The sequence below is a fragment of the Nematolebias whitei genome, chromosome 9 (assembly GCF_014905685.2).
Source record: "Nematolebias whitei isolate Nwh7 chromosome 9, NemWhi1, whole genome shotgun sequence".
Taxonomy (NCBI): Eukaryota; Metazoa; Chordata; class Actinopteri; order Cyprinodontiformes; family Rivulidae; genus Nematolebias; species Nematolebias whitei.
In genome coordinates this window covers 26,451,827-26,469,951 of record NC_056506.1, presented here as the reverse complement: position 1 = coordinate 26,469,951, position 18,125 = coordinate 26,451,827, and the positions used below count along the sequence as shown (strand labels likewise).

The window sequence follows — 18,125 nt, the reverse complement described above, 5'->3', positions numbered from 1 at the left end:
TATATATATATATATATATATATATATATATATATATATATATATATATATATATATATATATATATACTCATATATTATGTTTATGTGCAGCTCTTAGTTACTTACTGTCAGTGCAGCAGGAAACATTAAATGTCGTGGCACATGTCTTACCATTGTCCTGTGAAGCCAGGCAGGCAGTAACATGTGCTGTCTGCTTTAGAGCAGTTTCCTCCATTAAAGCAGCTGTAGTTCCATCTTGTACCCATGCATGAAGACATGGGCAACTGAGGGAGTCTACACAGACAAAAAAAGCATCAGTTCCCTCCAAATATTTAATAGGGTTTGTAGAAACGGTTATTTTAAACATAAAAGCACTCACGGGTCGGCCTCTATGTACCAAGGAATTTCAGGAATGTTCTCACTGTAAAAGAAAAATTAGTAAATAAGTACAACTTCCATTTAAATCTTGCTTTTTAATTTAAATGTGTGCTGTCTCTGGGGTTGGAGTACAAACTCACTCGCAGTAATGGCCCGTCATGTTCCGAGGGCAGAGGCAGGTGTAGCTCTGGAAACCTTTGAGGCATGTGGCACCATAACTGCAGCTGCTGTTTTCACACATATCAACTTCTACTTCGCACTGTTCACCAGTAAAGCCAAACTCACACTCACACCTAAACCCCTCAGGTTGGTTGGTGCAGTTGCCGTAGATGCAGGGGCTGGAGCTGCAGGAGTCTGTTGATTCTTGACACAATGACCCTGTCCACTCAGGACTACACTTGCACTGTTGGAGGTCAAACAGGTCCTCACAGGTCCCCTCATTCTGGCATGGGTTGGGTGTGCATACCCTGGTTCCCCAGCAGCCGTACTGCAGAGCGGCGTTACCATTTATCCTCACAAACTGCTCCTCCTGTGGTCTTGGCAGGTTCAACTCTGTGTCCAGGTAGAATGGTAAAAGAAGACCCCCAATCTCTACTCGGCCCAGACAGCCAGACAGGTTCACCCCAGATTCCTGGCTTAAACCTCCCAAAAAAATGTCTGCTCCATCTTTGAGGAAGTTAAAGTCCTCTACAGCTGTTTTGGAAATGCTGATCTTCTCTTTGCCTCCATCTACATCAATGATCCAGGTGGATGCTTGAGTCTGTTTGCTGATCTCAACAGTATGCCACTCTCCATTACTGAGTAGACCAAGACTTTGAGCTGCCACTTTGGGAGAATCCACGTCAGCTCCAGATTTGAGCTCCATGACCAAATGAGAGTTCAGTAGAGAGACTGTGAGGTAGCTGGTCTCTTTTTGTGCATGAAACAGAGTTGCTACTGACTGTCTGGTGCGGAAGCTGAGGGAGACACTGGTAAGGTTGTGCTTAATCTTTCCGTTACCGAGGTACTGCAGAATACTGTTCTCATGTCGAAATGTCACGTTGAACAAACCTAAAGTAAGAAATTTGATGTCAACGAACATGTCAATAAAAGTTGACATAGCATTTGAATAGCATTTCTTCATAAACTTTATACTGTAGCTTAGTGTATTTTACTTTAGTTTCCTGTAACTGAACAGTCTTAACATTTTAGTCTAGTACCATGGGTCGCTAAAGTACCACTGGTGGTGTTCAGATGACATTTTTTCTCTCTCTGTACTCCGGTGAAGTCAGACGTGTCTCCTGGTGCTCCGTCCCCCGCTTCCCTGCTTGCACTCTCTCATTCTGTGAACCCTTAAAGAGCCTTTTTTTTTTCCTGCATACCTTCCTAATTCAAAGGACTTGATTAGAGGTCTCTCGACAAAATTGATCAACTTCTCCCGACAGGAGTCAGGGTACAGAGGACCCTCGATGGAGACAAATTGGATTCATAATGACAACTAGAATTCTGCTGTTTGGTTGGTGAAATCAGGATTGTCGACAAATTTGTGTGGATGTGTCGAAGCTTGGCAGCATTCAGACTGAATTATGTGGAGCTGCGTCAGGGAGCTGGTGCACGCTGTTATCAGGACTGAGAACTTTCTGGCAGCACCCATGAATGGTGGGAATAATCTTGGAGAAAGGTGTGAGCTCGACTTTCGGCGTAAGGAATGAATTTGACTATTTGGAGTTTTCATCAGAGAACTGTACCAGCAAGACTTTTAAATGGCAGAAACAACAAATTACGAGTTCTGCCGGATCCAAACTGTGGCCTTGATGGCAGACTTATCTTAGCTCCTGGCATGTTTAGAATAAGCAAAGATGCTTTGTCTGTCTCCTCACCCCTCCCGTCCCCAAGGCCGTGAACATGTGACGAAACCTCAACCGAGCTGATGATAACTAACACCTCTTATCTGGACAATGGCTGAGAGGGAGGGCTCTGGACTATGCTACGACCTTCCCTTAAAATTCAATGACTTCACCGGTCTATATGTACATGTATAACGTCTATTTATGTGCTATGCTGTGGTAGGTTTTTTTGATACCTCAAATCGTGCCCTGACTAAGACAAGGTGTGAGAGATCTTTTTTTTTTTATACCGTCCCTCCTCATGTTTTCTTCTCTTTTCTCATATAAGCAAAAATATTATTCTGAACAAGAATAAGAAAGGCCACACTTTTATAGTAGCAGCTTTGTGCACTCCGCCCATGTTTTGGACGACTGTACGTACATGTTCTTGTTGTATCTCAGTGCAATGATAATAAAGCTTATTCTGATTCTGATTTTGGTATCACAAGTTAAGCTGCAGACTATCTTAAGCTGATTCAAGATGTAATGACTAAAAGGAGGGGAACGTAAAAAGGCAAGTGGTTCAAATAATACATTTTTGTTTCCAAATGGAAAGTACTTGAAACAGCCCTGCAACACAGAATATTATGGAAACTATGGGCCAATGTTCAACCAATGTGGTAGTACATACTGTGTCATCTTTAAAAGACCTGCTAACAAAAAAATGTATAGTTAAGTTGATTCAAGTTGTCCCAAATTTGTGTTCAGTTGTGGGGAAGAAGAGCCAAGTTTGTAGTGTATGTGGTGCAAGTCTCAGTAAAATATGTACCCGTAAATGGACTGTACTTATATAGCACCTTTCTATCTTACCAAGATACTCAAAGCTCTTTACACTACAATCTGTGTCCTCATTTACCCATTCATACAGCACTCTACTATGTCTATACAGAGAATAATCAGTGCTTTATCACATTCATACACTGATGGGTTACACATCAGAGGCAATGAGGGGTTCAGTGTCTTGCCCAGGGACACTTTGGCACGTGACTGCTGGTGGAATCGAACCCCCAACTCTTGCAATGGAGGACGGCTGGAACACATCCTCAGTATGGGAACACAGGTTTGTGGGGTGTTTCTGCCAGCCCTTATTGAAGGAAGGCTCAGCTGAGGATGATCAGACCCAGTGTGTCCCCCGCTCAGACAGTTTGGTTTGTTCAAAGAATTGTGTTTTTACTTTTAGGTTAGAATTATGTTATTTCACTTGTTCCTGTCAGACAGACACTCAATCTGCTTGAAACATTTCAGTACAATCTTAAAAACCAGCAGTATGAGCTTGTACTTCTGGATATTAATGCTGTCATAATGGTGGCTGTTTTTCTTTAGAAAAAGAATTAGAACCTGAGTGTGAGTTAGAGAACAAAACAATAAAAAAGAGAAACAATACATATTTGCAAATACATACCTTCTCCCGCACAAATCCATACAAGCCTAGCATGGGAAAGTACTGCATTGACTTATTTTACACATTCACTTTACATAAACTTAATTTGGGGGCTAAATTCAACTTCCTGTCAATAAAAACTTTACGTTTTAGTGTTTTTGGAATTTGTTTTTATGATTCTTGCCAGTTGTTACTGGCTGGTGCATACACACCCGATGTGAAAGAGTTGCTATCCGACTGTGCCGAACATAGCAACTCATGTAAAAACGAGAAATACAAGCAGCCAGAAATTTTAATGAATCACACCAGTTCAAACTTCTACTGGGTCAAAGAAGATCATTAGGATGACATTTTTTTTGGATTGCGAAACTTGTTTATTTTATTTTTTGCTTTTTTTGTAATTTTTTTGTATAACTGGTACATTTTCATCTTTAAATAACTTCTTGGTCTGCGGCCTTCATACATCTCCTCCTACATGTCTCTGCATGAGTGCAGCTACAGCGTGCGCTCTCAGGACATTATTACGTGCAGTGTCCCCTCAGTGAGGACTGAACTAGGCAAAAGAGTCTTCTCCTACTCCGCTCCTGTTTCCTGGAATATCTTACAAAAAGATTTGAAGCTCTCCATCTCTCTAAGTGGCTTCAAACATCTGCTAAGTTGCACTCTGCCCATCTTTCGGACGACTACGAACATAATCTCACTTTATCTCAGTACAATGATAATAAAGCTTATTTTGATTCTGATTCTGAAGTTCATGGGAAAAACCAACGCAGACATGTTCCTGTTTTTAGTATTTTATACTGCGTTATAATGCAGCTGTTTTTGTTTAGTTTTGTAATATAATTTTCTTCCATTTATTTTTCCAATTTAAATGGTGTTTTATGATTGTCTACTGCTGTCATCATTCTTTGTTAAGACAGGCCTCTCTTGTAAATCCTTGAGGCTCAATGAAACTAAACCTGTATAAGTAAAAGTTGAATGAATAAACTCAGATTCTCACAACACAAACTATATTTTGGGACTGTTTATTATAAAAAAAGTCTAATTCTTAAAAACTCAGCTCTTAGGAATATGTGGAGGAAACACTCCAACTTCATTCAACGTGTTCTGATGTAAAAATTGTTAAATTAACTTGTGCATGGTGTTTTGTAATATTACACAAATTACCCAGCAAGCTCCTCCCACCTCAAGAAATGGAGGTGGTCATTAAATATTGTTAGGACATGCATTATGAAAACCTCTCGTGGGCAGGAATAATGCCAAACTATTTTAGCTTTGACACAACCTAAACTTTTAGAGCTTTTGTTATATTGTACAGTAGAGGATGCTGAGCTTTAAAAAACCCAACAATTCTGTTTACTAATGGACTGGCTGCTGTGATTCGATAGCTTCCCTCCTTAACACCTTATGAATCCGTGACTTCTCCAGGCAAACTTGTCATCATGAACTGCCACAGACACGTGCTACTAGACGTAATCTGACCAGGGATTACCGCGTCTTAGAAGACTCCTGCGAAGGATCCTTGTCTCAACTCTGTTCCCTTCTGTAATTAGCCCCAACATAATTAAAATCTGCTGCCATTCAGGAGTTCTCAGGTCAGTAAATAAAAACTCAAGATGTACACAGAAAGCTTTTTTTTTTTTTTTTTATAAAACCTTAAGGACTCTTTGTAAATGTATTTCCAGACAGTGGTTCACTCAAACTGGAAATATACAACAGGTTCTTCTTGCCTGAAGACACTTACAATCAAATCCTTGGGAGAGAGGCTGACAAACAGCAGTGGCAGGACAGGGGGAGAGCTCACACCATTTCACCTGTTCACACCGCTGCCCTGCAGTGTTGGTGGGGCAGCTGCAGATGAAATCATCCCACATAGAGTAACACTCACCCCCATTTAGACAAGGGTTGACCTGAAAGTGAAAAACAGAAATTACACTGTGCAATTGGTTTCTCTTAGATAAAACTATTAACATGGCTAAAATATTAACTCACCGCACAGGCATTATCACTGCTGCAGCCTTCTGTAACATTTACGAGTTTCACTAAGGGGTAAGACTCCACTGGAGTTTCTATTGGATAGAACTGCAATCGTTTGCTATTAATCCTTAGATCCTGGACACATCCTTTAAAGTAGCCCCCAAATGAAGCGGTGGCCCTTGAGTCTGGTAGTCCCCCAACATAAAACACATCTCCAGGATGGGTTTGGACATGCCTGATGGTCATAAGACCCTGGATTTGAGTTGAGTGGAACAAAATGGCTGTTGTTGCTTCCAATTTCACAGTAATTAGGTGGAAATGGCCATCACTGACCACATTTTGACCAACAAGGGACTCAAAGTTGTTGACCTGAACTTTGACCTTGCCCTCCTCCAGCCATAGGCGGAGGTACTGGCTGGTGCTGTTGGCCAGGATGAGGAGCAGGCCGTTGGACTGTCTGGTGCGAATGAACAAGGAGATGGTCACAGGGTCACCAGGGTCATTGTCTAATGAAAATTCAGCAAAGCTCTTGAGGTCTCTTTTTCCAAACCTGGCAGTGATGTACTCTGTAAGGATAGAGAAGAGAAAACTCTTTGAAGGTCAAGTGAAAAATGTGTTTAAATAAAATAAATAAAACTAGAGCAATTTTTCATTTAAGCTAAGTGATAATTTGGGACTTCATTTTGTAATAGTCATACCAACATTTTTGAGGAATGAACTGTAAAAGAAGTGTAAAGTTTGTGTAAATGAGAAGAGTTTGCAAAGCTTTTGGATACTTTCCAGTGGTTCCCAAAACTGGTCCTTGAGGAACACCATCCTGCATGTTTTAGTTGTTTCCCCGTTCCAACACACCTGATTCAGTGATGTCATCAAGTTGTACGGAAGCCTGTTAGTCACCCATTGATTCAAATCAGTTGTGTCAAAGCAGGGAAACAACTAAAACACACAGAATGGTGTTCCTCAAGGACCAGGGTTGGGAACCACTGCTTTAGACAGCCCAAATGTTAACATGACATCATCACACTCCGAACTAAACAGTCTGTGGAAAAATATTTAAAAAAAATCATAAATCAAATAATTATGTTAGTCACCTAAAATGTAACTGTATCCTTTATGCTTCAGATAATGTATCTTTTATGACGTAAGTCTTTCTCATTTTTTCTGCTAAAATCTTATTGGATATGTGGATTTTCAACTCGTTTGTGCTGCTAATTTTGTTCATGTTTTACAAAATACTGGTAATGAATTTCTAAGCACACTGTTCTTGATCAGAAACATGTTTGGATGTGTCCACCATTGTGAGAGGAGGAGCAAACTGAAAATTGTGACAGAAATGGAGAAATATTGACCAAATATTATCAAGAGTGCTTCAATACTTCACCTTCAAAATGTATTACCGAAAGTTTTTAAATCTGTTTCTTGAATTATAAGTGGTACAAGCAGAATGTTAACTGTGCTTGAAGACTGGAAATCTATTTTTTGTCCTAAAAGCATGTTAGCAGATTTAAAGATAACTAATGATACTGCAAAATAAAAATAAAAAATCACTCATATTTGACTACTTGTAGCTTTTAACAGCTTTATAAACTGCACTGTAGTCATTTTTAGTATAATAATGAGTGATGTCATCATAAATAACACACGATGCATCAGAAAATCCTTCTGTGAATTTCCCAAATTTGACTGTGAACAAAGCAAAACAACAGGTTTATATGCAGTTATCAGTGTTAGGCACTGCAGGTTATTTATGAATTCATCAGAAGCTTTGGTTGACAGGTTTTCTTAAACCAAGAAAACTGTGGTCATTGACAGAAGAAGCTGCTAAACTTGTTGACTGAGTTAAACGCCTCAGCATGGTGCAAGCCTTTAAGACTCCCTGATTTGGCTGAGAGAATTTAAGGTCAACCGATGATATACACGTTTTTTAAATCCTTGGTGCAGGCGTTGTGAACTGACTGAACTGATTATTGATTGATTGGGTACTCTGGTTTCCATCCTTCCATCCGTCCGTCCGTCCATCTGTCCATCCATCCGTCCATCCATCCGTCCATCCTCCATCCATCCATCCATCCATCCATCCATCCATCCATCCATCCATCCATCCATCCATCCATCCATCCATCCATCCATCCATCCATATCTAAACACACTGCTTCTTAGTGTGGCATAATGAGAAAAAATACAGTAATTTCCGGACTATAAGCCGTTACTTTTTTCACACGCTTTGAACCCTGCGGCTTATACAACGCTGCATCTAATTTATGGATTTTTGTTTTTTGACGGGCTAACGAGCTTCCTGCCACCAAAACATTTAGTCTCATCACACCCCGGCACTCACATAGCTGCCCAATACACATCTCTCCTGGAGGGGGGTGGGTCCTCGTCACTCAACGAGACTACCTGTATAAATAAAGCTTTAAAAAAATCTGACCGATGAAATTACCAAACAGTTCACAGTGGACCAATGAAACGAGGAGTGGAGGAGAGAACGGGAAGGGAACTTGTGCCCCTGTGCGTAATCCACCTGTGTGTAATCAAGTCTCCGTATAAATGCACCTGTTCTGTGATAGTCTCAGGGTTCTGTTCAAAGTGCAGAGAGCATCATGAAGACCAAGGAACACACCAGGCAGGTCCAAGATATTGTTGTGGAGAAGTTTAAAGCTGGATTTGGATACAAAAATATTTCCCAAGCTTTAAACATCCCAAGGAGCACTGTGCAAGCAATCATATTGAAATGGAAGGAGTATCAGACCACTGCAAATCTACCAAGACCCGGCTGTCCCTCTAAACTTTCATCTCAATCAAGGAGAAGACTGATCAGAGATGCAGCCAAAAGGCCCATGATCACTCTGGATGAACTGCAGAGATCTACAGCTGAGGTGGGAGAGTCTGTCCATAGGACAACAATCTGTCGTACGCTGCACAAATCTGGCCTTTATGGAAGAGTGGCAAGAAGAAAGACATTTCTCAAAGATATCCATAAAAAGTGTTGTTTAAAGTTTGACACAAGCACCTGGGAGACACACCAAACATGTGGAAGAAGGTGCTCTGGTCACATGAAACCAAAATCAAACTGTTTGGCCACAATGCAAAAAGATATGTTTGGCGTAAAAGCAGCACAGCTCATCACCCTGAACACACCATCCCCACTGTCAAACATGGTGGTGGCAGCATCATGGTTTGGGCCTGCTTTTCGTCAGCAGGGACAGGGAAGCTGGTCAGAATTGATGGGAACATGGATGGGGCCAAATACAGGACCATTCTGGAAGAAAACCTGTTTGAGTCTGCAAGAGACCTGAGACTGGGATGGAGATTTATCTTCCAACAAGACAATGATCCAAAATAAAAAGCCAAATCTACAATGGAATGGTTCACAAATAAACGTATCCAGGTGTTGGAACGGCCAAGTCAAAGTCCAGACCTGAATCCAATCGAGAATCTGTGGAAAGAGCTGAAGACTGCTGTTCACAAACGCTCTCCATCCAACCTCACTGAGCTCGAGCTGTTTTGCATGAAAGAATGGGCAGAATTTCAGTGTCTCCATGTGCAAAACTGATAGAGACAAACCCCAAGAGACTTGCAGCTGGAACTGCAGCAAAAGGCGGCGCTACAAAGTATTAACGCAAGGGGGCCGGATAATATTGCATGCCCCACTTTTCAGTTTTTTATTTGTTAAAAAAGTTTGACACATCCAATAAATTTCATTCCACTTCATGATTGTGTCCCACTTGTTGTTGATTCTTCACAAAAAATTAAAATTTTATATCTTTATGTTTGAAGCCTGAAATGTGGCAAAAGGTTGAAAAGTTCAAGGGGGGCTAATACTTTTGCAAGGCACTGTATGTACAAAATTATTATTGTTGTTTAAATTTAGTGGGCGCGACTTTTGCGTGCGCTCAATAATCCAGAAATTACAGTACACATCATTACATAACAGTAAACATCTGACATTCCCAATATATTGTACAACTAACTCGTAACCATGTCTTCAGCCTTAACTTTAAATGTCCATGCAGTATTACTTTGGTTTGAACAACAGTTTTAGTTTCCCTTAATTTGATTTTAGATGAGGTCATTCAAAGATAGCTTTTTGAAAGGCCTCAGTTTGTGGAAATTTATTTATTTCCAACAGACAATATAAAGTAAAAACAAAAAAAGAATAAAAAACATTCATGCCAATTGACATGCAATTTTACACAATTTGTTCGAAAAGGAGCAGGTAGAAGATAACAATCTTATGATTTCCTGCCCCTGTCATACACATCATCAATATACAATCATTTTAGTCTCCCCACACCAAATAATCCTTATAATACTCCCACATTAAATGATGCTTAAACCTCACATTCTCATCGTTGAATGTACAATTATTTACACATGATTAATATCAGCAATAGCATTTTTGGTCTTTGAAACTCCCATCCTGTACAACATATTTTTCAAAAAGCTCATTTTTATACTGTTTTTTTTAAGCTGGTTTATATTTGTAATTTATTTGAGCTCATCATTTAATCCACTCCACACACTGATATACAAAAACTGTTTTTGGTTGTTCTGATACATTATTATTATTATTATTTTTAATTTCTTTAAATTATAATCCCACTCTGTCACAAAACATTTTTTGAATACTGTGTGGAAGTTGACCGTTTCTGACTTTGAACATAAATTGTATAGTTTTGAATTTTACAAAGTCTCAGAATTTCATTACATTTGATTTAAAAAATAATGGATTTGTATGTTCCCAATATCCCACTTTATGTAATAGTCTGATTGGTTTTTTTTGTATTGTGTACAGTGACTGCAAGTTTGTTTTGTATGTATTCTCAAACTTGCACACAATAACTCAGATATGGTACAATGAGTGTATTATATAGAATAAACAGAGAGTTGTAGGCCAGACCAAAGCTCACTCTCATCAATACAGCAACACTTTGCAGATCTGTGGTTTCCAGCAAAATTTATCATCCAGTATAACACCCAGAAATGTGATTTCATGGACTTGTTCTAAATCAACACTATCCATAGTTATTTTGATTGCATTGTTTTCATATTTATTGTGGTTTCCAAATATCATGAATTTTGTTTGATCTAAACTTAGTGATAATTTATTGTTTTTGAACCAATGTTTTAGTTTTTTCATTTCTGTTGTGACCACCTCGGAGAGTTGTTGGATGTTATCTCCAGTGCAGAAAATGCTAGTATCATCTGCAAATATAATGAAATGAAAAACAATTCTGACTGAATGGATGGAAAAAAGGCTAGTTAGATTTAAAACATCCATCCGTTATCTTTACCCGATTCTTCCTTTTAGGGTTACGAGGATCACTTGTGTCCATGTCCAGCAGTCATTGCGCAAGAGGCAGGAGACATTCTGGACAGGTCTTCAGTCCATCACAGGGCCACATAGAGACAAATGAGACAAACAACCATTCACTCTCTCACTCACACCTAGAGACAATTTAGAGTTACCGGTCAGACTAACATGCATGTTTTTGGTCTGTGGGAGGAAACCGGAGTACCCGGAGAAAACCCACACATGCACGGACAGAACATGCAAACTCCACCCAGAAAGGCCCCGGCTGGGATTCGACGACCTTCTCACAGAGAGGCAACAGCTCTACCAACTGAGCCACCTTAATTGTAAACGATTGCTGTTGTCTTAAGTGACTATAATCCAAAATATTTCATGGTTGTTCATGCAAAAGCTATTTTAAAACTTTTACTCTACCATAAGTTTTGCACTATATGGTTACTCTGCCTGAAATAAGGTGCTATTAATGACAGAAATGCTCCAGGCTGCATGTGAAGTGCTACTGCTAGCTGCCGCTTTTTGGTTCTGCTTAGAAATAATCACAAGAGTCTATATAAATAACTGTGCAACGCAAAATAACAGCAAAAGATAAAAAAAAAATAGTTTTCATGAACCACTATGACATTTTTGAGATATGAACTACTGCTTTGAGTAGTTTATTTAAAAAAAAATCCAACATAGTTTAATATTAAAATCATATTCATATAAGTTTTTGTCTTACCCTCTGCACAGTCGTGTCCCTCATATGGTCGGTGGCACTCACAGATGTAGCTCCTCCAGCCCTGGCGGACACAGCGCCCTCGGTTCTGACATGGACTGTCATCACACTTGTCTTTGTCGCTGCACCCCGCTGTGATGTTTACCTGGGTGCGTGAATCTTTTGGCACTTCAACGGGCAGCACCAGATAAGAGTTAACAAACACATCTCTGAAGCAGCCCAAAAAAGCAGGCAGGTTGTCCGCTCTACCCTCAGGTCTGCCTAAAGTCCAGTTCCCTCTGACTGCTCCAATGAAGAGGCTTTGACGAACAGCTCCCAGCTCTGGAAGAGCAGCAGCCTGGTCAAGCAGCTGGACTTCAGTGCTGGAGTCTCTGGTGCAGCTTCCCTCCGTGCACAGTAACCTGATGAGACTGACCACGCCACCCACGAATGCTTCCACTGTGTGCCACTTGCTGTTGGACAAATACTCAGGAAGCTCCTGAACCAGAGTGCTGGAGCCTTGTCCTCTCTGACTGAGGAGGCAGAGACGTCCATCCATCAGCTCAATGCTGAGCAGCAGGTTGTCCACTCTCCGCTGAAATAGAATACCGGTCAGCTTCTCTGTCCTGAAGCTGAAAGTCAAATTAAGTGGAGCTTCTGAGTCTAGCTGCTGTGTCTCAATGAACATGTAGCCATGGGACTCAAATGAGAAGATGCTGGAAGTCTGACATTTAGGCCCAGTGTAGCCTGGAAGGCAGATGCATGCATATGTGCGCTGATCATTTACAAGCAAAGAAGAACACACTCCTCCATTCTCACACTGGCCTTCGTCACAGACCGACTGTGCAAGTGTACAGTTCTCCCCAACGTTCAGGCGCCCGTTTTGGCTCTGCTGTGAACAAAGGCATCGGAATCCTCCGTCATGGCTTTCACACACACCACCATTTTGGCATGGCTGTTGTTCACATCCACCGACGTCCTCACTGTTCAGTGCTCCTGTAGGGACAACGACCAAGTCAGCGGTATTTCGGGATAATAATTTTACTGATACGTAAACATTTTTGATTCAGTACACAAGCTTTGGAAAGAAAAGGGGAGTGGTGGTGCAGAGGTTAGAGAAAGTGGGCCTGTGATCGGAAGGTCGCCGGTCCAACTCCCCGTACAGAAAACATCAAAATGTGGGTGGGAAAGGTGAAACACCCACACCTGCCTCCACCCTCATTTGCCTCACTCTGGGCCTTTGAGCAAGGCCCTTAACCCTCCAGCTTGCTCCAGGCGCCCTAGATGGCAGCTCTCTGCTCCACACAGAGGACTGTGGTTGCGTCAGGAAGGGCATCTGGCGTAAAAACAATTGCCAAATCTTTGTGCAACTTAGTTCACTGTGGCGACCCCTGAAGAAGGGAGCAGCCGAAAGACGAAAATAACAACAACAATACAAGTTTTGGAAATATTCATACATAAAATACATACAAATTGTGTGAAAATAGCAACAACCTTGCACATACACACAGCGTGTCACACAAAGTTGGCCGTTATATGATTAAAGAGCCATTTTGATATTAAGAATAGTTTTTACATATACGCAGTTTAAGTTTTATGATTTTTGAAGATTTTGCCACAAAACAACTCAACTCAGACTTTGATGTTACACACAAACTTTTGAGTTGTTTATCCAAATCTTGTTGCAAACAAGCTTTTCTTATTCTGATAAATTTTACACTTGTACATAAAAGTTCATGCTCAATGATCCAGGTAAAAAAAAATATCAACAAAATGCTGAGACAACTTCTGTTGTGACTTGGCACTATAGAAATAAACTGAATTGAAATTAAAAATGAAAATAACTGTGGCACAAACCCGTTGTCCTGGGTCAAAGTATGCTTTTGACTACGGTGACATTATTTACATGAACGCTCCTACAAGAACTCTGCAGATGTTGGATACTGTCTATCACAGTGCATTAAGATTCATAACTGGCTGGAACTACCATACCCACCACTGCACACTATTCACTGGTTAACTGGACATCATTAACTTCACGCAGACTCTCTCACTGGGACATTTTCATCATTAAAATCACTTCTTGGTCTGCTGCCTTCATACATCTCCTCCTACATGTCTCTGCGTGAGTGCAGCTACAGCGTGCGCTCCCAGGAGATTATTACCTGCAGTGTTCCCTCAGTGAGGACTGAACTCCTGGAATATCTTACAAAAAGATCTGAAGGTCTCGACCTTGACCTCTCTAAGTGGCTTCAAACATATGTTAAGTTCTTGGCAAAAACCAACGCAGACATGTTCCTGATTTTAGTTTTCTACATGACTTTACAACCTAGCTGTTTTTTTTAATTTTTTACTAACATTATTTTCTTCCATTTATTTTTTTCAATTTATATGCCTTCTTTCAAGATTGTCCATTGTTGTCATCATTCTTGGTAAAAATCAGGTCTGTCTTGTAAATGAGTCCTCGAGGCTCAATGAGACTAACCTGTATAAATAAATATTTCAATTTCAATTAGGTCAATTAAACAAAAGTTTAATGACAAAACACACCATTATGTTGTTTTATTGACTCATAACAATGTATTTTATCTCTCAAACTTTAGCTCTTTTTATAACAACTATGACAAACAGCAAAATTAGCTATCTTTTTTTCTTTGTTTCTAAAAATCATCCAACTCACTGTGGGGTCCCTTAGATTATTACAAATAGGTGTCCTAAAATAATACTCAGTTTTTGAGAAGAAAGTTGATATGAGTTGGAATTTCAGGCTGTAGCTGAACTGGTATCATTAAAATGTTCTTAAAATATTTTTAGTTTGTTTTAAAGTATTGTTGCTCATGTTACATGTTCAAACACTTCTAAAAAGAAAAACCAAGGCAGCTTGTAATGATGGATCTATAACACATTAGCTACAAAATATTTGACATTTTATCCCTACACATACACTGAATTTAAATGTTACCTGCATAAATTAACCCGAGCATCCACACGTGCACGATGAATCTCAGCATCATCCTTTACAAATCCCCCAGAGTATTAGATATTAGGCAGGCTCTTCATTTTAGAATAAAGAGAAGAAGAATCGTGTGCGCAGCCTCATCCTTCTTTCTCGGTGCATGTACGCACTAACTGAAATGTTGCTCGGTTCTCTGCATGTTGGGTAGAAAGGATTAAGCTAATGCACTTACTCAGTCTTACACCTTGAACGTGTTGGAGAAGGGAGAGGTGCATTTAGGAGAGACACAGCAAGTTCCCACGCAGAACTCTGATGTGCTGTTATATAAGTGAAAGCCACAGGATGTCAAGAGTTTTGGCTCATTTAAAGCAAAATCACAAACTTGAGTTTATCTTCACGACGGGGGAACTTTGGATTACTCAATGACCCCGAACAATAGACAGACAGATGGGCTGCAGATTATGAGCTGAAATAAGTACAGTCGGTGGGACCAAAATGCCCAATGTCTGAATAGTGTGAACCAGTGATCTGGGAAATATCCTTTATATTGCCTGCCACCAAAGGTAAAGCCAGAGAGATAGGATTTTTGTTTGCATCTCTGTGCATATTTACATGTGTGAGTTAATATATATTGTTAGTTACATATCTCAGATATAACTAAACATAATTTAATGAAACTCTCATAATGTATCACTGAATGTACAACTGGTTAACTTTCTAAATCTACTTAATACGAGGTCACCACCACAGAGAACTTAGAAAACACAAAATTATCAGTACCACTTTACAATAAGACTCCCCTTATAGATGGCTAATAAATACTTTATAGATACGTTATTAAATGCTCTATGAACACTTTATAAATCATTAATAACTGCTTATTATACATTGATTAAGGGCAAGAAAGAGACAAAACTGAGCAGTTTCTTGCCAAAAACTGAGCCAAATCTGCCACCTATATTTCATCTAGAGTTGTTATATTAAACATTTCAGACTAAGTTATACCTTGTAAGCACAAAAAGCATTTGCAAACCTGTTTCTTTAGCATATAATACTTTATGTTATCCCTGCATTATAAGTATCTACAACTAATAGTATATCCTAAAAAAACAGGTTTACAAATGCTTATTTTGCTTACAAGGTAGTAACGTAGTGTGAAATGTTTAATATAACAACTCTAAATGATATAGGTGGCAGGTTTGGCAAGAAACTGCTCAGTTTTGTCTCTTTATCACCCTTAATTAACGCATAATAAACAATTATTAATGATTTATGAAGTGTTTATAAGAGGGATTAATAACGTATATATAAACTGTTTATTAGCCATCTATAAGGGGAGCCTTATTGTAAAGTGGTACTAAATGATCTACAACTCAGCCAGTTTTACAGATATTGAGGTAAAATTTGGTGTGGTAGTAGCTGGGCAAGGTGCCCAACACATATTTTGAGCACAACATCTTTAACTTGACATGAATTGTTGGAATCAACCCTGATTTTAGCACAACATCCCAGAAACCATTGGATGGATTTCAAATAAAATCTCACAAAGTAACCATTAGCTAAAAATCTAAACCTGATCCACTTTAGGTCATTGCAATTCAAAATGGTCACTACACTGATACTGATACTGGCCTACACAACATGAATATCCCTCAGTGATTTTACAGACTAATCTAAACTTGGGCATGGTCCTAGCCAGTGGTCTAGTCTACATGATACGCAGGTGTATTGAGTATACCCACTAGAAAAGCCTGGGAATTCCATTATGTACTTAAAAGTGCCCAATGATACATGACATATCATTAGACACATGCCATTGATATGGTAAACGCAGTTAAACACTTCTGTAACAGTCTGTATGTATGCAGCACTTATTACATTCGCTTATCCAGTATAATAGTTGTTTTTTCCACAGATTTCAGCTTCAAAGTATCAGAATTATCACTTATAATGTCAAAAATATTTGGATATGTGTAAAAAACATTTGAACCAGGCTGTGGCTTCAGCTAATAAGAATTTATATGGGTTTGTTAAACTCTAAGATTGTGAGGAAAACATTTAAAAAAATATCCATCCATCCGTTTAAAAGTCTTCTATTGTTGTCAAATGTAAGTCATCTCTTGATGATCAGTATGAATGGGCCTAATTGTTTTGTAACAATTAAGAAAGCGCCGCTCTGCAACAGAAACAAGAAGACGAATAAAACTAGAGGAGCCTGAGAACAAACACATTGGAACATTTTCAACAGGTTTTTTTTGTATAATTGATACTTCTGTACTTAATACTTGAACATGTTTTGCTTTGATACTGTTTTATAAATTCTACAACATGTTTTAACACAAAGTCAACTGTTGTATAAAGTTTGTTGTACATTAATTCAAATATAAGATACATTTTAAAATGTTCAATATGCTTAAAAATCAAAATAAACTGACGATTACATTGTGTACTTTGGTTTCTATAAGCACAGTACAAAAATGTGGACTACGCCACTGGTACTAGCTGACAGTCATTCAAAACACACACTACAAATGATATGAGATCATGCTCAATATCACAATATTCTGGTTTGTTCCACTTTGAAAGCTGTTTGGGGGAAGAATCAGTTTTGTGTTGTGTGTTTCCTTGACTGATGAAGCCTTCTGGATGGAAGGTGAAACGTTTCAGAAAAAAAAAAACTGTCCAGATGACCTGACTGAAAAATGTTGGATTGTATACCTGGATTATTGAGCATGGACATTTTTGGTTTAATGTTGCATTAGGTTATTTTCAAGATTTCACCAGCTAGAGTAATTTCTCACCACAAGATAGTCTAAAACTCTAGCAAGAAGAGTGGCATGAGATTCCTTCATGAAATGATTTTCATTCTTTGTGTATTTTGTACATTCTTCTCAAGAATCAGAATAAGAAAAAAACAAGTCAAAAGTAAACCATATAGAAAATTATTAATAATAATAATAATAATAATAATTAATAATAATATATATATGTAGGTCAAAAATTTTAATGGCAACATTTTTTTAGTCTGACACTGATATAGTATTTTTATGTGCATTGTTTGAAAGCCGTCTGAAAAGCTAATGCTGTTAGACTACAGTACCCATAATGCCTTTGGGCCAAGAACGCTTCCTGCAATGTCAACACAGTTGTAACTGTAAACACACGGATAACGTAGGTTACATATTTAAGTAAGAAAGACGGTAAATGTTAAATTTATCGTGTTTTTCTTATTTTCTCCCAGGTTTCCGCCTCTCTGTGAGCTGTTAGCTCCAGCCAGAGAGCGGAAGCTTTGTGTCTGTCCGACATTTCATCTGAGGCGTCACGGCTAGTTGTTCAGGAGATCATGACTCCTCCGTCTATCACTTCTTCTACCGGCTGGGTGGAGATGGTTGTGAGGGAGCGTCTCGCGCGTCTTCGGGTGTGATCATTTCGGGAACGTGTCGGTAAGAGGGTGAGTTTCCGAGTGAACGTTAAATGTCGTTTGTCAACACTCTCCTCGGAGGGGGGCCCGCCCGTCATCACAACACAGTGTTCTGTAGGGGTCCTTCAGGTGGAGGCAGTCTGCAGTGTTGGTTA

At 39.3% G+C, this 18,125-nt stretch overlaps 1 protein-coding gene across 1 annotated transcript in view; it reads right to left on the bottom strand.

Moving 5' to 3' along the window:
* Positions 1–14,604, bottom strand: part of LOC119414513 (protein crumbs homolog 1-like) — an 18,838-nt gene extending 4,234 nt beyond the window's left edge. Inside the window, 7 exon segments of the mRNA XM_037681608.1 lie at positions 153–275; positions 361–402; positions 500–1,409; positions 5,350–5,515; positions 5,598–6,148; positions 11,618–12,589; positions 14,556–14,604. Of these exon segments, the coding sequence (XP_037537536.1) occupies positions 153–275; positions 361–402; positions 500–1,409; positions 5,350–5,515; positions 5,598–6,148; positions 11,618–12,589; positions 14,556–14,604 (2,813 nt within the window).
* Positions 14,605–18,125: the final 3,521 nt, after the last annotated feature.